Genomic DNA, 21,507 nt, shown 5'->3' on the forward strand with positions numbered 1-21,507 from the left:
TGAACACTCCGAGGGACAGTGACTCCTCCACCACCTCCCAAGGCAACCCATTCCAGTGTCTCACCAGAGGTACCTTGTAACAGTAAAGGTACTTGATTGGGATCTTGGTTTCAAATTTGCATGTGCTTGTTATCGGCTGGTCACTGGCACAAGTCAGTCTGTGAGTACACAAAGGACAACATGTAAATATTGTCCTTCCAGTTTGTTCCCTCTGGTATTCTGAGTTACTGGTATTCTGAGTTACTTGTCTTGGCACCTACTGTAGTTTCCTCTGGGCGTAATGCTAGCAAAATTGGCAAAGGAGTGATGGTTTCGGTCTGTGAAAGTAAAACCAGAAATGAGCGTTTACAGAAGAGGGAGAGCAGGACTGGGCAGCTCCACTGGCAGGAATTGGTATTGATGTTCAGCACACTGTAAAGTTGTAATGTGGTTTATGTTTACAAAGTGCAGGGTAAACAGTAATTAATTAATCTTTACAACCCTGTTGAGAGACACCTGAATACTCTTATTACACTTTTTTTTCAGCTGTGTAATTGACCTGCAGGAATGTTACTTTTTTCCTGAAGCTGTACAGCAACATACCAGAACTGAAGCTTGGACATCCCTGGTGCCAAGCTTCAGTGTGCTGGATGAGGAAGTCTGGATACAATGAGTAGCAGAAAAGGGCTTTGTCGTCTTTTGTGTTTCTGCCTCACATTCAGGCCTTTGCAGAGACTCTCGTACACTTCAGTGGAAAGCATGTTCAGGTATTTCAGAGTAGCATTCGGACCAAGGAGTCTTGCAACTCTAATGTGTTTTTGCATACGTACCCTTGTTTTCAACATCTATATTCTTATTCCTTGAGACTGGTTTTTACAGGCTTGTCCCTTTGCTCCTTGTACATTTCCTTCTTTCACTTCTACTCTTTTTCCCTTCTAACTGCAAGGAGGAGAGTGCACAGCTCTGCACATCCACACTTGCCTCTGTACATGCATAACCAGACTGTGAGCAGGCTGCATAAATCACTGCGTTGGACAGAATCTGTTGAGCTTGTGAGATACCGGGGCTGTGACAGTGGCCAGTCATGCTATTGATTGGCTTTGGCAGAGTCGTGACAGTGCCATCAGTCACAGTGCCGCAAACTTCGAACAAAGGCTGCCAGAATATGGCTGAACCAGCAGTTTGCTGCCAGGAGCTGGTCCAGTGAGAGGAGAGGAGACTAAAAGAAGAGTCTATACTTGTTTCTGGAAGTCATGAAGGTTTCACATTGTCTCTTTTGGAACTGGCTCCCTTGTTTCCGCTGTGCTGTTCTTAGATGAATTTACTGTAGTACTTCCCAAACATCTTTTTATTCAAGACTTTTGTTCCTCTCAATACATTCCGTATACATTGCTGCTTACATTTCCCTTCCAAAGGGATTCAGAGATTGAGAAGGTCAGATTGAGAAGGATTCAGCTTGAGGTTGTTGTAACTTTAACCCATTCGGGTCTGGGTGGGTTGATTTCCTCTGGGAGAGAAGTTCAGATGAGCGGTTCATCCATCTTTTCCTCAAGTCCAGGACTTCAACTGATTGCATTTCTCAGATCTGCAGAAATACCTTTGCCTCCCCAGAAGTGATCAGATTTATAAGAGGCGAGGTGGCCCGCGGCACAGCTGCAAGCTTGGCATTCCCACCGCACTGCGCAGCTGGTTCCCTACACACCTAATCGTATTCCAGGCGTTGGCTTGGGAGCGGGCAGGGCGACAGGCGCTGCCCCACAGCTCTCCCTGCATCCGATGGCACGGTGATTGTAGCGGTGTGTCGGCACCTTTCTGCGGGCCTGTTGGCGCGAGGCGCTGATGACTGGCTGAGGACAGCGAGGAGCATGGCGCACAGGAGCGCGTGCCTCCGGACGCACACGGGCCCTGAGGTGGGAGCGGAAAGCAGGCAGGAGTTAAGCGAGGCCTTTCCTGCCCCCACACTTCCATGCCTGTCCTCAGGTACTGCGTGGCAGCATCCCCTGTGGCGTTTCACCGTGACGTCGTCAATCCTGCGTGTTGCTGTCTCGGTGCCCTTGCAGGCTGCGAGGGGCTGCTGCGCGGGGGCGGCGTGTGTCTCCCGCGCGGGCGGAGGGCAGAGCCTGCGCTCAGCCGCCTCACCTGCAAAATCTGCTGCACCATCGACCCCCGAGCGGTGCTTTCCCGGAGGCGCTGCCCCCGCCCGATTTGCCGTGCCGGCGTCCGGTAAAGCCGCGGCGGGCTCGGGGCCTGAGCCCGGGGGGAGCGGGGCCGGTACCGGGGCGCCGTCGTGGTGTCGCGCGGGAGTGCCGGGCAGGGGCGCGAGGCGCGGTGCCGCGTGCTGCCTGCCGCACGCTGCCCCCTATTCCCTGAGCAACACCGCCACCTGCCGGCCCCGCGCGGGCCCCGCCCGCCCTGCCCGCCCTGCCCGTCCCCCTTGCCCCGCCTGTCCCCGGCGCCGGGGAGAACGGGGCAAACGCGCACAGCGGGGCGGAGCGGGGCGTGATTTATGGAGAGTGTGAGCTGGAAGGGTGTTTGTCGTCCCAGGAAAGATCTGGTTTTGCCGCAGCAGGTGTTGGTTTGCCGTAAAATCCTGGCGGGGTGGTCCCTGTTCCGTGGTCCCGTTCCTGGGACTTTCTGAAATCGGTTCCCAGCACGTATGCGCCGCGTCTCCCAAGCCAGGGTGTGCTTTACATCCCTGCTGGCGAGGATCTCGGGCAGCCCTGACAGTCAGCTATGAAATTCGGCGGCAGTAGTTACTGTGTTTACCCAGCACCCACTGGTGGGTCCCAGGGGAAATGACAATATGAACATGAACCGCTTGTTGTTATTGAGAAACCAGTACAAGTCTTGTGAGCACGAGTGTAAGGTATTTGCTTTAAAATATATACCATATTTACGGGGAGGTTTTTTTCATCAAAGTATTTATATCATTCTAGTTCTGAAAGTCTGTTCTCTGCAGGTGTCTTAAGACTTCTCTCCCCAGACTTCTGATGAATTAAAATACTTGCCAAGCCCTTATAGACTGCAGTGATGCTGGCTTGAAAAAAAGGAGTGCTTGATGCAGTCCTGGGGTGCATCAAAAGGAGCACAGCCAGCAGGTCGAAGGAGGTGACCCTCCCGCTCTACTCTGCCCTAGTCAGGCCCCACCTGGAGTATTGTGTCCAGTTCTGGGCTCTCTGGTATAACAAAGACAGGGATCTCCTGGAAAGAGTCCAGCACAGGGCTATGAAGGTGATTAAGGGACTGGAACATCTCCCCTGTGAGCAAAGGCTGAGTGAGCTGGGGCTGTTCAGCCTTCAGAAAAGAAGACTGAGAGGGGATCTGATCAATGGTTATCAATATCTGAAGTGTGGGACACAGGGGGAAATGGCCAGCCCCTTTTCCGTGGTCTGTGGGGACAAGGCAGGGGGCAATGGCCTTAGGTTGGAGCACAGGAAGTTCCGCACCAACATGCAGAAGAACTTTTTCAGGTGATGGGTGACAGAGCCCTGGGACAGGCTGCCTAGGGGGGTGTGGAGTCTCCTTCTCTGGAGAGATTCCAGACCTGTCTGGACGCCTCCCAGTGCGACCTGTCCTAGGGACCCTGCTTTGGCAGGGGGGTTGGACCTGATGATCTCTGGAGGTCCCTTCCAAGCCCTACGATTCTGTGATTCTTCCAACTGAGGTGATTCTGCGATTCTATGGTTGGTGCCACTGCCCTCGTGTGTTGCGCCGCGAAGTGCTCTGAGACAAGAGAGGGTCTCGGAACAAGGCTGATCGCTGCTGCACGATGAGCAGCTCTGTGAAGGCTGTGCTTTGTGATCCTGCTTGGGCAGCAACCAGACACACAGCCGTGTCTGCTCTGAGCCTATCCAGCACCCAGGGCCTGTTGCCATCTGAAGTTATCGCTGTTTTGGAGCAGCTTGTCAGCTTTTTAAAGTCCAAATCTGTGCTTATGTGGAAAGGAGTTAAATAAAATGTTGCCCTTCAAATTCTTGTAGGGGAGAAAAAAAAAGAAAGGAAAATATTTCACTGGATTTCCTCTGTCTTACGATGGAAGCAGAAATTACTTCTAAAATTCCTAGAAAGATATTTTGTAGTTCTAAGCTACACTGTGTTTTGACAGTCAATTCAATTATTTAAACTGAACGGTGTTTGTTTAATGCAGCGTTCAGCTTTTTAAAAGGCTACTTACTTTCAGAGGTTATTTGGTGAAATAAACTTGAAGGTTTCATCAGACAGGAAACAGTTTTAAAACAGTTATTTGAGAGAAGCTGATTGGTGTTTTTACTGCTTCTATTATCGTGTGAAGCCCTGTGAAATCCATCAAATATAAGAAAGAGCAAGTAGTTTACCTGTTTTGAACTTGTTACTTGATTATGAATGCTAATAGATTCGTGCTTATTGATTGTTTCAGTGTTATCAAGAAATTGTTCTGCAGATTTAAAATTCCCACCAGCATGTATCTCTGCCCAAATTTGAAATGCAGGAACAAGCTGTTGCCAGCAAAATCTGTTGCTCCTTGTCGGTATTAGCACCTTCAACACAAGGTTTAAGGAGCCCAGTTTAAAATACTGGTGTTAGTGCCAATCCTGTCTCTGTTTAGCACAGCAGTAAGTGTGTTGTCAGCAACCGCTCTATGTTCATAATTCATCTGGCGTCACTCTTGGCTCAAAGAAATAATATGTGCAACCTCAGTCCCGCTGCAGAATTGTCCTCGATCGACTGCTGCACCAGTGCAGAGCTCCAGCGAGCCCACCTGCTCTCCCATGCACCCTGTGTTATTCGTGATGGAAAGGGAGGAAAAAAAACCCTGTAAAATACTGATTCTTTCATTTTCAGGACAACAAACTCCTGGGGAGAAAAGAACTACAGATGTCAGGTTATTTCATTTTCCAGGTAACATGACTCTTACCGCATCACTGCAAAGGCTGAGTGTGGTTCTCAACCTCTCCTGAAAAATGAGAGGGAAAAGAGTAGCAGTGTGCCAGGATGAAGTTGGTTTCTTAGAGAATTTGGCAGTGCTGATTATCCTTACCTGGAACAGAGAGAGCAGACAATAGCTACACCGTATTAAGGGGGAAGCATGTGATCTGGTGAAGGAGAAACCTGTCACAGCCAGAGCTCTTCAGGAGGTTTAGAAGTTGAGTGCTCCTGCAAACAGAATTACTGTGGAAATTCATAGGAACCCAGAGCAGGCAAGGACTGCAGGGTTGGATCTAGTAAATAAATATTGAGCTGAAATCAGGAAAATGCTGCTGTTTCCAGAGCAATTTGCTGCCTTGCCCCAGTTGATGACATTCACACCTTCTCTGGGAAACTGTTATAACACCGGTGAGGGTAAGGAGATCCTGGATGTGGCAGCCTTTGAAACCTGCTTTATGCTTGAGGATGCACTGTGAAGTGACCCGAAGGTCCCATGCCAAAATACACCCGTCCCTTCTATGTTTGATAAATCTTCCTCTTTCCCGGAGAAGAAAATTTGCTATTTAAAGTACTCCTGTGCTACTGAAGTGACAGAAGGATTGCCTTTGATTTAAAGGCTGCACGTAAGAATGGCGTAGCCGTAAAAATGTCTCAGCCCTAATAAGATCTGACACTGGAATCTTCAAAAGCCCCAATTCCAGCAGTGCTCGGAGTTGCTTCCCTTGCTGTTTCCTTGCTGAATCATTTTGACAGTGTGAGGAACAGTGTCTAAAATACTACTACGTGGCAGAGAGCCAAACTGCTACGCTATACCAGCCGCTTCAGTAGTCTGAGGAGCATAAAGGCAGAGCAGCCTGAAGAGCAACTCTAAGTTTACGATCAGTTGTAGGTGTAAAAGTACTCCTTGAGAGACCCACACTTCTTAGTGATTTGTAAAACTGAGGTAACTTCTGATGCGACTACAAAGTGCTGTTAATGTTGCTGCTGGGGGCTGGGACTGTGGGGTGCAATTTTCCTGCCTCTCATGTACCTCTCTGATGGCTCTGAAGGCAGCATGCTCATCTTCTGTGTGTCCTGAGAGAAACAGGTACGGGTTTTGGGTGATGCAGAGCGTGGAATTGTTAATGCTTTTGTTTTGCCATTTCTTCCCATACTTAGGGTAGCAGAGGCTTGTTCAGAGCTGTGTTTGAGGAGGGGATAAGATTCGGGTGCGGGTCATGGGGATGTGGGATTTTGAGCCAGCCGAGTTCCAGCTGAGCGAAGCAAGAGATTGCGCTGGGGCTGTGGTACGTGCTAGGGTCCAGAGGGTGCGTGTGTGCAGGACTGTGCATGTTTACTGGCACCAGGTCTGTCTGCAGAGAGCACAGGCCTGTCAGTAGCTCATGTTTTCAAATGCAGGTCTGGAATATTTAGCCCAAATAAGACTACAGCTTGGCACCTCTCGGTACAAGCAAATGCTGGTGTGTAAAGCAGCAGGCGCTGAGCATCGAGTGCAAGGGCTGGGCCGACGTGACACAGCTCTGTCAAAGGGGAGTGACGGCAAGGCTGAGGCTGGCATAGCACCAAACGCTTTACATCGCTGCAGGTCAACTGGAAAAAGACCTTTTGCTGGTATCGCTTTTTTCCAGTCAAGGACCTGGTTTAAGCTGTCCTGGCAGACCTCTCTCACCAGGATTAACTGTGCATCCATTAAGAAGTTTGCTAACTGAGCCTTACTAATACTACTGTAGAGCGATCATTTTAAACCCAGGACTCTCCGCTAGTAGCATCCTCCTGCTCCTCAGTGCTGGCTGCCTGCTTTTAAGTGTTATTGATGGGAGGATATTAAACGCCTGTCTTTGGGTATGTCTTCTGCTACTCCTTTTCACACCTTGTAAAGCTACCTGAACTATTTTTAGATGGGCAGCACTGTAATGAAAGCATCGTGCTTTCTGTGACATCTCTGAGATCTTAGGATCTAATTTATCCTTGTTACAAGGCCACACAGAGCTCTGTGTCATCACATCTCGTCACTTATTGATTGCTGCCTAGTGAAACTCTCCCTTTACGGGCCTGTCCCCCAGAGGCTATGTGCACTTTGGTAGCCTGGCTAATTTGGTGAGAAGACAAAAGTCCCTCTAAAACACGGTTGAGAAGGAGCTATTAACAAGGTGAAAGTACACAAGGGATGTGGATTTTGCAAATCCAGAGCTCTATCTTCCGTTTTTCATACACATCTCTATTTAAAATGCAGGCAGGGGAGATCGTGTGTGCTACATGTTAAACACACGTGGGAGATGCAGAATAAATTCATGCTGCAGTGCTGAGGGTTAAATTGTGAATCTACAGCCCGTCACTTCGTAAGCTATTTCAGTCAGTTGCTCAAAATTCCTGTTCAGTCCCTAATTAGAGCATGCAAGCAGCTCTGCGACCCAAGCATGCTGCCTTATGCCTAGTCTTGTTCTCTGAGCCGATTCCCTTGGCTGCTCATCATCTCTCCCCACCATTACAGGAGCCTGTGGCATCATCTGTCTCCTTGGAAGGTTATCTTCGGTCCCTCTCCTGACACCATAAGTATCTATCAACACCTTGCAGTGCAGCCGTGAGTCTGTGGCATGACTCCCTTTTGAGAAAGAGTTTATTAATAGATTTGCTGTTAATTTTGCTTCAGGGCCTTATGTCAGGGACAAGAACATGCGCGAACCAAGCATCAGAGTTGTTAATATTAATGGGCTTTTGATAAATCTGTGATCAGATTCTCACAGATATGGACAGTGGCGCAACAGAGTTAAAGCGCGGTTCCAAAGGTCAAAAGCAACCTATAAAATCATAGAATCATAGACTGGTCAGGGTTGGAAGGGAGCCCAAGGATCACAGAGTTCCAACCCCCCTGCCACAGACATGACCACCAAACTCCAGGCCTGGAGCTACACAAGGTTGCCCAGGGCCCCATCCAACCTGGCCTTGAACACCCGCAGGGCAGCCTGTTCCAGCACCTCACCACTCTCTGTAAAAATCTTCCCCCTCATATCTAATCTAAACCTCCCCTCCTTTAGCTTCAGTCCATCCCCCTTGTCCTCCCATTGTCTGCCCTTTTAAAAAGTTGATTCTTCTCCTGTTTCTCTGCTCCCTTCAGGGACTGGAAGGCTGCAATGAGGTCCCCCTGCAGCCTTCTCTTCTCCAGGCTGATCAGGCCCAGCTCCCTCAGCCTCTTTTTGTAGGGGAGGTGCTCCAGCCCCCTGATCATGTTCATGGCCTCCTCTGACCCCTCTCCAACAGTTCTACATCTTTCTTGTACTGCGGGCCCCACATCTGGACATCCTGTGAATTGGATTTGTATGGGGCTCATCTCTGAAGCAGAGACTTATGGTGTAAAGGGACAAACCTACTGAAAAGCTTTCTGTAGATAATGCTTAGTGAAAGGAGGCAGAGGAGGGATGAAGAAATGGTTGGAATGTTGTGTCAGCCCCAAACACTGTGATAAATAATCTACGCTGCTGTCAGGAAAAGGCAGAGGATCAGAGACTTTTGAAGCCATTACATTTACAAATATTCTGTCCTTGTCATTGTTTTAGCATCTGGGAACGCTCACATGCAACGTAGCTCCGAGTGCTGCTTTCCCGCCAAGCATCATCCTTACTTCACACAAAATATTACATTTCCAATTTTTATTTTTATTATAAGAAAAGTAAATTGTAAATTCAAGCACTGAAAAGTTGTGATGAACAAAAAGACTCCTTAGAAACTTGGGCTGCTTTGTTGAAAAGGGGTAACACTCCTGCTGCTAACGATTGTTAATAATTCACAAACAAGATATAACGTGAATATAATATAAAGGAAAATGGCTATTGCTAGAAGCTCTAAGCTGTTGCAGCTTTGATGATGCTCCTTGCTGACACTGAGTGGTGCAATTACCACATGCTGATGGAGGAGAGCTGTAATTACCACATTTTCTGAGTCAACTGCTGAGAATTTTTTTTTTTTTTTGTTGCCATTGGTATTTATTTATGTGCTTATTGTAGGCAAATTCTATAAAGTGCTTCCCCAATATTTGTAACAGAATACTGGAGAGAGGCTTAGATATTTCTTCCCCTCTCCAAAAACCAAAAAATCAGTGCTTGTGCATCATTCAATCATGCATTAAATCCCTACTGCGAGCAAGATTCTACACTTCCAACCTAGCTGAAATCACTGTGGGAGTCAGTGGGGGTGCTGCAAGTAAGAAAAATAGTAGCAGGGAGTGCTGAAGGCCTTGAGAAATTTTGTGTGAAATCGTTTTTCCCTTTATCATGGGTGATACTCACTTGTTTATTTTTGTAAGGCCGGTGGTAAAAATGTAGATAATCAATTAAACTTTTTTGTCCTAGATTTACCAAGGACCCAGTCCTGTTTGGGAGGGACCAAACCACATTATTTCCATCTAATAGAGTGATTGCCATGGTTGGCAGGGTAGAAAGTAGCTTGAGAGGCTCCTCAAACACCTATGCATATATTATCATAAGTCATTTTGACTGCTTGTGATTTACTTCTGTATTTTTTTACAGCCTTGCTTTTCTGATAGAAATATTTTAAGATTGGTCTAAGTTCAGGAGCAAATTGTTTGGAAAATCTGATGCTAAAATGGGTTCATCTGTTTTCAAGAATGAAGTGACAGGAAGGAGGATGCATTTTCACCCTTTCATCCAAATGCTCTTTGAACCCTGAGCTTGGAGATGACTGACAATAGAGGCTAGGCACCCAGAACATGTCCTGGCACATGTAGATAAGGTCCAAGAAGGAGCAGAACATTTCACATTTTGCGTGTTCACTGTGTAAAAATAAAAAGCACTACCATTATGCAAAAATATTTAATAATTTAAAATATTGTTAAAATATTTTCAGAGAACATTAGAGTTATGCTAACCCTGGAAAAGGCAGAAAATAACAGTCTTATACATGTCTACAGGAGCAGATATATATGATGAATTATTTTATAACAGACGTTATTCTTTATTGCTATCAAGACCTCACTTCCTTCAGCGTTAGTGTTTGTCAGTGAGATGTGAAGCTTGTGTGACCACCTGAAATGGCATCCCACCTCACTGCCTGTAGCTGCTGGTTGGCATCCAGTGATCAAGGCTTGACTCAGCAACTCCCATGAGAAAGGACAGACTTTAGTCGTTGGTGACTGATGGGTCACACAAGGCATCCTATGTCAAATCACTGTGGAGCTCCACTTGGCAGTGCTTACCAGCTCAGCAAAAAATGCAGTGGTCTTATCAGGCCTAAAAAGAACCACAAAGATGCACATATTTGCTTCAGTTTCAGAAATACTCTTGTGTCTCTTATTTTTAGACATATATATGTGTGTTTTATACATATAGAATCATGGAATGAGTCATAGAATGGTCTGGGTTAGAAGGGACCCCAAGGATCATAGAGTTCCAACCCCCTGTCACAGGCAGGACCACCAACTTCCAGGCCTGGAGCTACACAAGGTTGCCCAGGGCCCCATCCAACCTGGCCTTGAACACTTCTAGGGGTGGGGCATCCACCACCTCTCTGGGCAGCCTGTTCCAGCCCCTCACCACTCTCTCTGTAAAGAGATTCCCCATAATATCCAGTTTAAGCCTTCCTTCAGCTTCAATCCAGCCCCCTTGTCCTTCCATTGTCTACCCTTTTAAAAAGTTGATTCTCCTCCTGTTTGTATGTTCCTTTCAGGGACTGGAAGGCTGCAATGAGGTCCCCCTGCAGCCTTCTCTTCTCCAGGCTGAACAAGCCCAGCTCCCCCAGCCTCTCTTCATAGGGGAGGTGCTCCAGCCCTCATGGCCTCCTCTGACCCCTCTCCAACAGTTCTACACCTTTCTTGTATTGCGGGTCCCAGCTCTGGACACAGGACTCCAGCTGGGGCCTCACAAGGGCAGAGTAGAGAGGGACAATCTCCTCCCTGTCCCTGCTGCCACCCCTCTTCTGATGGATATGTGTGTGCATGTACATATGCATGCCTTGTCAGGGACGTGCCCAGACCACCACTGGATGAGAAGCAGACCCCGGTGAACCTGGCTCCTTTGCCCAGAACCAGTGGTATGGTCTCCACTCTGGGCAGCAGATCTTTAGAACTCGCTGGAAAGAGGGTGTGTCGTTCCACGTGCCTTTGCCGTTTCACACAGTGCGTGGAAGATTGGCAGTTGTGACAATAGGTGTCTCTATGTTTTCCAAATTAAGGCCTGGATTTTCTGGGAAGAGTTAGAGCGACTTGGGGTGAGTAGAAAAGATTTCAAACACAATGGTGGTGACACACCTCGTTAACTGCATCTTGCTGATGGCCTCACACCTTGTGGACTTTTTTTTAATTTATCTTTTCTTTGCTGGCCACTCATTTGTCATGTTGACAGGCAATGGCCTTCTGAGAACACTAGCTACTATTATGAGATCACTGAGGCTGAACAGAAAATGGAGGAAATAGCAAGAAATATAAAACTGCTAGTCTGTCCCTAAACCAGGTAGCCAGATAAATGGCCGTTGTGAATCTGAGCATAAAAACACAACTATTCTGTTGCCGTTAAGAAACTCGATCTAGTTCAGCTTCAAAGAAGAGCCTACAGCAAAATGATGTATTTCGCTATAGGTGAGGAGGAAATAGATGTTCACAGGCTGTTGGCTATCCTTGAACTGAGCATACTGACACAGAGGAAACACAGATGTGTGGAGAGGAGCATGGAGGAGAGGGGAGCCCTTCCTCTACCGGAATGCAGCAACACTTCCTATTGTGAAAACATGCCCATCTGTTTGTTTTCAGAAGATCTCAAATGCCCTGTTAGTGTTGAGTGGAAACATGTCAGGGTCAAGGGTTTTCCCTTGGGTGTCTTCTGAAAGAGCTTGTGAAACATGGAACCTGAAAATCAGCCAGAAAAGATCTTTTGGAGAAGGTGAGTTACTTGAGGATTATCTGTCGGGTTTAACCTACAGGAGAGGTGAAGATGAAGTTTTCTAGAAAACTTACAGATAAAGGAATGTGCCTCTTGGTCTGACAGAGGAGAGGGAGTCTTGGAAAGGATTCTTCACTGTCTCTTATAAGGATAAATCTGAATTTTCTTATTTGAGAAAGGGCTTAAGTAGTGTTTTGAGGTGGGCAAAAGTAGGTTGCAGTGATGAAAGCAGCCGCACGCAGATGTGTGAGGGTAACCCTAAAAACTGAAGGTGTTGTGGGAGATGGCAGTAAAGAGTTTTCATTATGATTGAATATTAATTAGTGACATGGCTATTAATGATGACAGTAATTAACAGAGGAAGGAAAGACTTGTCATTGTCCCGAGGGTGAGTAATCAGCCTTGGCAGGTAATAAATAATGGTTCAGCAAACTCAGCAGAAAGATAATCTGTCTGCCTCAGGACAACTGGAGAACAGCTATAAAATCTTCCAGGCACTTGGCAACATTCAGGAATGACTTCATGTTTTTAACAGAGACAAATTAAAATCCCTGATCTCAAGCACTGCTTGTATTCCAGAGTGGCTGATCACAGGAGTTCTGGTTGAGTCGGTGGTGCCTTTGGTTTACTTGCCCCGTTAACCTTTTCTTTTTGAATCTTAGTAACAGAGGGAAGAAAGACTGGGGAACCAGCTTTCAGCATCACTTGAGTCTTTTCATTGTAGTTTGATGAAGATTGAATAGATTCCTTAAAAGAGGTGTAGAGCTGAGGACATGATTATTCTGTGTAAAAATGGAGTGGGACTTAATCCCACACTAAGTATTCCCATGTATCTGGGAAGGGGCCATGCAGAATGCACGTCACCTCCCCCGAGCAAAGCAATGCACTTACTCTGCATGTTTTCCAGCTATCAGCTGTCACGTCACTTGGCAATCAGATCCTGCATGTCTGTAATCTGAGTCCAAAAGCAGAAGAAACCATGGACGTTTTCATTTGAGGGATGAGCAGAACAACCAAGAAAGATTCTGTTTCAGCTTGAACCAAGACTGCATTTTGTGAGGTTTTGTGTCTAACAAGACAGAAGCACTTCAGCTTGTGTCTTCTTGAAAAGGGTGTTCTAACACCAAGGGTTTTGTGCTCTCTCTAGGACACCTTTGTTTTATAGAAGGAAAAAGGGAACAAATATAGTAATTTATTAACAAACTTGTCAAAGCAACAGTTAGCTGCTCTGAATCTTTCCCCTGTTTGTTATTCAGCTAGCACTGTTTACTAGATGTGTTCTCATCCAGCAGGTACTTTTGGGCCCCTTGGACGTCTTTTTCTGAACAAATTTTCCAGGGTGGGAGTGTGACTTAGGATGCACCAGGCCCTCTGTTTTCAGTAGAGACTGAAAGTGCTGGCACCATCGGCAGAGGCATCGGTTAGGTGTTCTGCAAGGTACTGCTGCAGGTCTGGTCACCCCGGTGCAACGCAACGGGACTTACTTGAGAAGCCGCTGAATGGTGAAGTTGAGGGACAGACCGTCTGAAGAGGAGAGTTTGGTTGGTTTAATGAAACGGAGGTGGAGGGGCAGTGTCGGAGCATTCTGTGGGAACACTTGGGAGAAACTATCAAGGAAGAAGAGTAATTATTTCCATTAAATAATAATACAGGTATGATATTAAATTCATGTATGTTGCATATTAATAAACTTGGGCTGGGAAGTTACAAGAAGAGTTCCATCTATCCGGAAAAAAAAAAGAAAAAAGGGTTCTGGAATAATTTTCCAAATAGGATAGTGGCAACTTGAATTGCTCCTAGGTGGAGTTGGGAGGTATGGAAAGTGATCGAAGAGCAGAGATAAGAGACTTGTGAGATGGGTCCTTTAGCATTTGGTTCATTGTTACCTTCAAGGCAGATTGAGACAATGGTCAGCTGCTGCTTGTTGGTCACATCTGTTTGTCCGGTATTTAAGTGAAAGCAGATGCTTCCCTGGTCTTCAGAAGCTCTGCTGATTGCCTGGAGGGACAAGTAGGTGCTTTCACTTGTCTTAGGTGAGGGAGGTCATGTCTGGCCTAAGCCTGGGTAAAGAGAGTTTACTGGTGCTCCTTCCAGAGTTGTGGGTCAGGCAGGGCGGGAGCTGCTGTCCCCCTGTGTGTGGGGTAGAGCCTGCATTTCTAGTGGGAATTTCACCTGTATGGGAGTCACCCAGACTTGCAGATACAGCAGGGACCTAGGAAACTAGTAGTGCCTGTAACCTCTCTCTGTGGCCCATCATGTGTGTGACTTCTGGCCTTTGCTGTATTTAAGTGTTGCTGAGGTTGTGGGGATGCTCTGGGGCTATGGAAAGCAAAATATCCTTCAGACTTTTCTGGAACAGGCATCATATGTGTTACACCGTTTCTTGAAGTACTTACCGTGTCTGAACTCAAAAGCACACGGTACAAATACAATCCTCCTTGGTTTTAGGAAGCCCAAGCCATACAGTTCACCAGTTCTTTTTTGTATGCTGTCTTCAAACTGATAGACCACAAAATACAGCACTAAATATTGCCAGGGCTGTTACTCTGCTGTATGTGAATGCAAACGTTTCTGAACAAACTGGCTGTATGTTGGGAAGGGCTTGGTGTTGCACCAGCATCCAGGCACAGCATCCTTAGCTTGTGCTGCAAGCTGCTATGGCACAGGCTTGCTGACTTGCCTCTGAGTGCCTCTAGTGGTTGCTTTTAACTTGGGACAAGTCATGTTAACTGATTTTACACACTTTCATGTCTCATTTTAAGCTTAACTTTCAAAGTATGGTATTGAACTAAACTTTGCTGCCCTTTCATGCTGCGCTTTGATGAAAAGCCTTAACTACTGCTGAGAAGTGACAGGTTTTCCACTTCCGTGATTTTCATGCAAGAAAGAGCTTGTACACATGCAGAAGATCAGTCCTAGAGGTCTTTAAGCTGTGTGTAATAGTGACACCTTTGCACTACTTGAGAAGTCCTTAAAGACTCACATCTGTACTACCACCTGATGGGCCTTAAAGACGCTTCTGTGCTCCTGGCCACTGTACCGCTGGTGCCATTGCTAGCAGGTCACAGCTCAACAGTGGCTCGGTGACAAGCACACCAAATCCCACTTTCTTCTCCACGACATGGCTTGTCTTTGACATGAGTGGGACCTCCCTCTGGGTTTTTTGGACTGTTCTGCACTCTCAGAGTATTGCCTCTGACATAAGAGGTGCAAGGTGCCAGTAAATACTCCTTCCCCTCCTTGCTAGCTAGTGCTTGCAGAACCATAACTCCCTGGTTGCTGAGGTGAGACGTAACTGAAAGAGAACAAGCTACGTGGAACCATTAGAGTAATATTTTTCTTAAAGTATATCAAGTCTCTCGTGGCACAGAATATTTCTTAGGACTTAGTACCTGTCAATAACTATCTAACTACAAGAAAGAAAAAGGTTTTGAAACTTCAGTGGAGATAAAAAGGAAAATGGAATAAAATTCATGTCCGTTCTACTGTATCCATCCCAATGTTACATCTTCCTAGGGCTCTCAGATACCCCGTGTTTAAGGCTTTCTTCATTATTTTTTTGTTTTACTGGGTTGTTTGTTTGTTTTTCCCAGGTGCTGATATTGTGCAGTGGCTTATGAAGAACCTCAACATTGAGGACCCAGGTAAGGTGACCAGAGCTGGGGGGGAACACATACTCAGCTTGCGTTGTGCATGCCATTAGACGGAAGAAAACTACTCTGCAGCAGTCTAAAATACCGGTAGAACACCAAGGTTGTTTTAAGCATTTGTTGAGAAAGAAACGAGATAAGAATCAGCATCTTCATTTAAGTCCAACACCTTACACCACAAAATGCAGAAAGCACTTTGCTGTAGGATTCTTAACCTGTATGTGAAACTGTGCTTACCTAAGGAAGAGTGATTGATTCTTGAAGTTGTTTTCAGCTTTAGAAAGGAAGTTGGTGGATGTGTGTGGTTAAGCAGGAAAATGCAGGGGCAGGTTTTCGTGGTGTGGAAAAAAAGGTAGCTGTGACTGACAGGAAATACTGATCACGAATGTGACAACCACTGTCACAGGGTCAAAGGATGGCTTCTAATTTATCACAGCAGGTAGATAAATGGATAATCAGCCATAAATAGCGAACAGTGCACAGGCAGAGTCCAAATCATTCACTCTTCAGAGAAACCAAAATTGTTGCTGTAGTTAAGAACTATTGGGAAAAGAAGAAGAAAATATCTGCAGGTTTGGAAGTATCTTTTATTTATTTTCTTTTCCGGAAAGATTAAAAATCCAGCTTCTCACCTCCCAGTTTGTTTCTGCAGCTTACTGTCACCATGAAAAGCAGAGTTAGAGGCAGTGTTGTCTCATCCCTATACACACATCCCTTCTTATGAGTCCAGTCAAGTCCCAAATCGGAATTTCAGCTGCAGACAGTCTATTTATTATCTGCCTGGGGGCCGTGAGCAGCTGATGTGTATATTGCAACTCTGACAAAGTTGATGCAGCTTTTGACAGGTGACATTGGTTGAAAATCTGTGCAGATGCACCTCTGTGTCAGTGAAGGTTGAAGGTTGCCCTGGCAGTGCTAGGATGTGTATCCCCACTTTTGCCTCCACGTTTCCTCTAACGAATGCCAAAGCTATGGTGACAGGATTTGTCCTTATGAATAAATGTGCTGCAAACAACCTGGTGTTGCAGGTGTTTGTTGGATTTGGTAGAGGCAAGTGGGGTTCACTGATGGAACTGGCTTCACCTGATGTGAGCTGACTCCCACGGTGGATAATGCGCTTGGAATTGAATTTCAGACTCCAGCACTGAACTGCTTTGTGACATTTTGTAAGCATAAACCCAGCAGGTTGAACATTTCAGCAGTGTTTCATCTGCATTGTAAGGCTGATTTCCGCTCTCCTGGTTCGCACGGTTCGGTTGGAAGGCGTGAGGATGCGGTGTGGGTACAGAGGTGTGAGTGCACCTGGTCTTCACGTGAGTCATCCCTCAACAGGGCTGTGGCTGAAAGCAGAGGGGTGTGGAGTGCACCTCTTCCTGACACGTCCCTGCCGTTTTCTGTCTTTCACAGGAGAAGCAATACACCTGGGAAGTCTTATTGCTGCACAGGGTTATGTCTTTCCAATCTCAGACCATGTCCTCACCCTGAAAGATGATGGGACATTCTATCGTTTCCAGGTGAGCCCCCTGCCTCTCTTGTGGCCCCTTCTACCATCCCTGCAATAATACTGCTGAAATCACCTGTTCCTTAGCCCTCAGCACCTCTTGGGCCTGCATAGCCAGGATTGAAGCTCTCTTGGTAGAGAAGAACTTACGAACTCCCTTCAAAAAGATCTGCTTTAGATCTTTAAATCACTCTCTTCTATTTTCTGACCCACAGTTTTTACATGGACAAACTGATATGCCCTGTGATTACTTTTTGTATGTGATTTCAAGGCTGTTGTACTCAGAGTTGAACTAAATCAGGAGAAATAAAATGGTTTTTAGGTTCTAACCATGACACAGAATTGAGTAGCCACCTTCCTGTACAGAATCAACCAGGACAGACTTTGGAGCTTGGACATTCAAGCTGTGGTGCAGCAGAAAATTCACATTTTTATCCTCTCTTGGTTACAGATTGGTGTGGGAGGGGGCAAGCTTCAGGCTTTGGCTCTTTATAGTGGATGTGTAACACTGACAGCCACCTAAGATGGGACATGTCTATCCCTCAGTGTCCCTGTGCCTCCAGTTATGTTGAATTTTTAAAGCATCCTGCATCTGAGTTCCCTGCCCTTTCCAAAAAAAAATCTGCTGCCCTCAACCCCCTAGATAAAGTAGTGCTTGTGCTGCAACAACTCCCTTTGGGCACAAGGTATAACTTTAGAGGAAGCATTAAGTGCAAAACTGGAGTCCTACTGCCTAATCCCTCTGGCTGAATTTGTGTTTTGCTGTTGCATGATCCTAGCCGGCTCCCTTACCTTCCCTGTGACCTCCCTTCCGTTCACCCTTCCCTTCTTCCTTTACATTTATTTTGTCTCATTTACCAGGTTTTGTTTTTTTTTTAAAGCCTGTTCTCTTTGCACCTGCTGCTGCCCTTGCTCACTGTCCTACTGCTAACACGGTGGTGTGTTATCTCATGTGAACAAAGAAGCCCAGGAGATTGCAGACCTCCCCTTATCTCACCCCACCTTCTGGTTACCTGGCACCATTCAGACAGATTTTTCTTGACGGTTCCCTTGTTACGAAAGTCCTGCTCCTCTTGCCATGCCTGGCATAACAGAAGCAGGGGTAATAGTAATGTCTGTTTAGTTGTATTTCTACCTCTTGTGAAAGAAGGACCCTGTAAGACGTTACCCAGTGCAGCTCTCAGGAGTTAGATTTCAAAAGAGGACTGTCATTTAATTTCTTTTCTGTATTTTAAGCCTGTGTAAACCACATCAGCAAATTGTCTTGACTGCTTATTGACTGTTTTTCGCCTTTATCTTTTCCTACAACTTTTGGTTATTCTTCAACTGTTGTCATCTCCTGCACTAGTTCTCCTAAGCCATGTTCTGCAAAAATAACCCGATTGAATCGCATGAGGAGCATATGAGGATATGCAAATCCTATGAGGAGTGGCTGAAGGAGCTGGGGATGTTTAGCCTGGAGAAGAGGAGGCTGAGGGCAGACCTTATCACCACCTACAGTTACCTGAAAGGAGGGTGCAGAGAGGTGGGCGATCGTCTCTTCAGCCAGGGGACAGGAGACAGGACAAGGGGAAATGGCATGAAGCTGCCCCAGGGCAGGGTCAGATCAGATGTTAGGAGAAAGTTCTTCCTTGAAAGAATTGTCAGGGCCTGGAACAGGCTGCCCAGGGAGGGGGTTGAATCACCTTCCCTGGATGTGTTTACCAGACAGGTAGATGAGGTATTTGGGGATATGGTTTAGCATAGGACAGGAACGGTTGGACTTGATGATCTTAAAGGTCTTTTCCAACCTTGTGATTCTGTGAATCATTTTTCTTTTTCGTTACTCCCTTCTTGCTACTTTCTTCCTCAACATTAGTCCCTCCTTTAACAAGCAGCTCATCGTGAGGTTTGTAGGAAGTGTGTCGGTGAGGAGCACTGAACCCTGTATTGTTTGATCCCTCCATGTGTTCTCCCTGTGCAAGGAGTGGCCTTTGTGTTTTTAATGTCCTATGCCCATTCGTGGTGCTACATTCATAATACAAAACAGTGTTATGCAGTTTGTGTGATCACAGAGACATTCTTTTTCAATCATCTTAAAAGCTGAAATACAGCCACATGTAGTAATACCTCCTAATTAATGGTAGCATCTGCAACGTGCAGGCCTGGATAGAAAACAAAAGCAGTCAGCTTAGCAGGACTTCTGCTTTGAGAACGGCTCTAATCGGCTGAGTTTTGACCTCTGCCATCTGTTATATTGAAATAGTAAATTGTTTTGTAGGTTGCCAACCACGCTGGTGGCTGCTCAAAAAAAGGCAAAGGGTGTGTAGCACATATAAAAGGCCATGAGGTTTCTCATGCTTCTAAAAAAAAAAAGTGAAGGGGGGGGGATAAAAGGTTTGGGGTGCCTGTGATTTCCTGGGTATAGACGGTAAGGGGTCCACGTTCAGATGAGATGGCAACAATGTCTAAAATGTCACCAAGATACTGCACATCCTTCACAAGAGTTGCTTGTGTTACAGCATCGGTATTTACTTGCAGTGAGGAATCTTAGAGGTGATACTTCCCTGGAAAACCTTAATTCCTGTGATCTGTGGCAGTGTTTCCCCTGAGGGCAGAGACTGGGCTGAAGACTTTGTGATTCTTCTGTTTTGTACTGGTAATGATTTTCTACATCTGAATTGTTTTTCACCTCTGAGATGACAAAAAATGCTTATATTGTTTCTTAGGCTCCATACTTTTGGCCTTCAAACTGCTGGGAACCAGAAAACACAGATTACGGTGAGCAGACAGTTCTTCCTTTGTAGAAAGTTTTGTAGAGGACGTTTTTGATAGAAAAAAAAATTGTCCTTAAAATAATTACTGTTGGCCATCTAAATCCTTCAGCAGCAGTGTTTCTTGTCAGACTGCAGCATCAAAGACAGGCTTGTGCCCAGCTCAGACATGAAATCCCGGAGTGTCTCAAGCCCATGGAGCTATAGCTGTCAAGACCAGGGTTTTACCTCCCATTACCTTCAATCACCCATAGCTCACTTCATTTTGGCAAGATTTGTGGCAAGCAGAGCACACTGCTCCTTGGGAATCTTAAATAACACCAACATTGCTTTTGTGGGAGAACATCCTCTGATCTGTAGCTGAATCTGATATGTTGATCGATACAAGGTTACCTCATCTGGGCACTCATCTGGTTGATCAATAAACCAGTGGATGGCAACCAACAGTTAAAAGTTCACTGATATATGACAACAGGCTTATTTTTTCCCATCTTTTTTCTAAGATTACCAGCTGATAGCTGGTAAAAAAGAGAAGACAGGGCATGGTTTATGAGCTAATAAACCACAACACGGTGCGTTAAACATGTGAGTGCCTGCAGACGGTGGTAATACATAAAGAAAGCATGTCAGTGGTGTTATCTTTAGCTGTCTGCATGCAATGTTTCTGTCTCTTCCAGAACTTCACTTCTTTCACAGTTAAATGATAAAATCAATTTTTGCATCCTGGTGTGGCATTGGAAGAGGAAGTGAATCCATGTGTGTGCTCATAAAACAGGAGCTTCTGGAAGTGCTGCTTTTGCAATATCTTACCATCTAAGATCAGTTTAGGACTCCTCCCTGAATAATCAGGGTTTTTTTTCTTTCCTGGGAAATAATTACTCATCATTATGGATTCTGGAAATCATCTGGCGGGGTGGAGAAGTAGCCTGCCATGGTGTCTGTCATGTGATAGCTCATTTGTAGTCCTCATCTGCAGGGAAGCTAGCACAGGTTTACATATTTATCCCAGTGAGGGAACTGCTTAGGAGAAACCATGATGCTGTTCACTATATGTAGAATAATTCCCAGATTTTGCACTCATCCTGTGTAACTGTCTGAGCTGTGCCAAATACGGATGCTGCAAGTATCAGAACAACAGTCTGAGGGGGGAAGTTCTGGGGGTTTTCCTGCAGTGTTTGATAAATGTTTTCACAGTCAGCTACTTGTGCTACAAGGGCATTCAGCGGAGCTGTACCCCTCAAAATAAAGACCTGTATGAGCTGACCCACCACTGGACAAGCTGCAACTGTGTTAGCTCTGAGCTCTGTAGTGACAGATTTTCATCTGTCCCAGAAATCTCTAACATATGCTTATAATCAGTCTTTGCATGTCAGCGGTCTGTACAGATGGAGCCCTCCCAGGAATTAATCCCAAACTAGCAGTAGACCCAGATAAAACTGAGATCTCAGCAGCACTTCATTTTTTTTTTTCTTTCTCTTCACGTGGATCCATTCCACAGGATCTTCACATGGATCCAGTTCTTCACATGGATCCATTCCACAGGAGAGGAATTAACTTGCTAAGAGCAGGTCACTGCCTAGCATGAAGTAGTACTGTGAGATGACAACTCTCACTTTATTTGGTGTTGTAAATGGTTTACAGATGAAACTTCTCTTGAGGTGTATAAATATACATTAACTGATTGGGTCTGATATTGGCTTGTTAAATGAAGTTTAGAGTCATAGGAGTAGCATGGAATAGCATTACACGAGTAGTGATGGGGTTTTGGTCTATTGTAAATAGAAAAGTAGGTGTCCAATGGGAAATATCTATGAAGGTGTGAGAAAATTGTA

At 45.8% G+C, this 21,507-nt stretch overlaps 1 protein-coding gene across 5 annotated transcripts in view; it reads left to right on the plus strand.

The window, feature by feature from the left end:
* The window catches only part of RGS6 (regulator of G protein signaling 6), a gene marked incomplete at both ends in the record, with an annotated part of 295,933 nt that overhangs the window by 202,855 nt on the left and 71,571 nt on the right, over nucleotides 1–21,507 (plus strand). For all 5 annotated transcript variants that reach the window (XM_084263444.1, XM_084263445.1, XM_084263446.1 and 2 more), the window contains 3 exons: nucleotides 15,365–15,415; nucleotides 16,829–16,935; nucleotides 19,631–19,682. In XM_084263444.1, coding sequence (XP_084119570.1) covers nucleotides 15,365–15,415; nucleotides 16,829–16,935; nucleotides 19,631–19,682 — 210 coding nt within the window. The remainder of the gene's footprint in view (nucleotides 1–15,364; nucleotides 15,416–16,828; nucleotides 16,936–19,630; nucleotides 19,683–21,507) is intronic.

Source organism: Gallinula chloropus (genome assembly GCF_964237585.1).
Source record: "Gallinula chloropus genome assembly, chromosome: 4".
NCBI lineage: Eukaryota > Metazoa > Chordata > Aves > Gruiformes > Rallidae > Gallinula > Gallinula chloropus.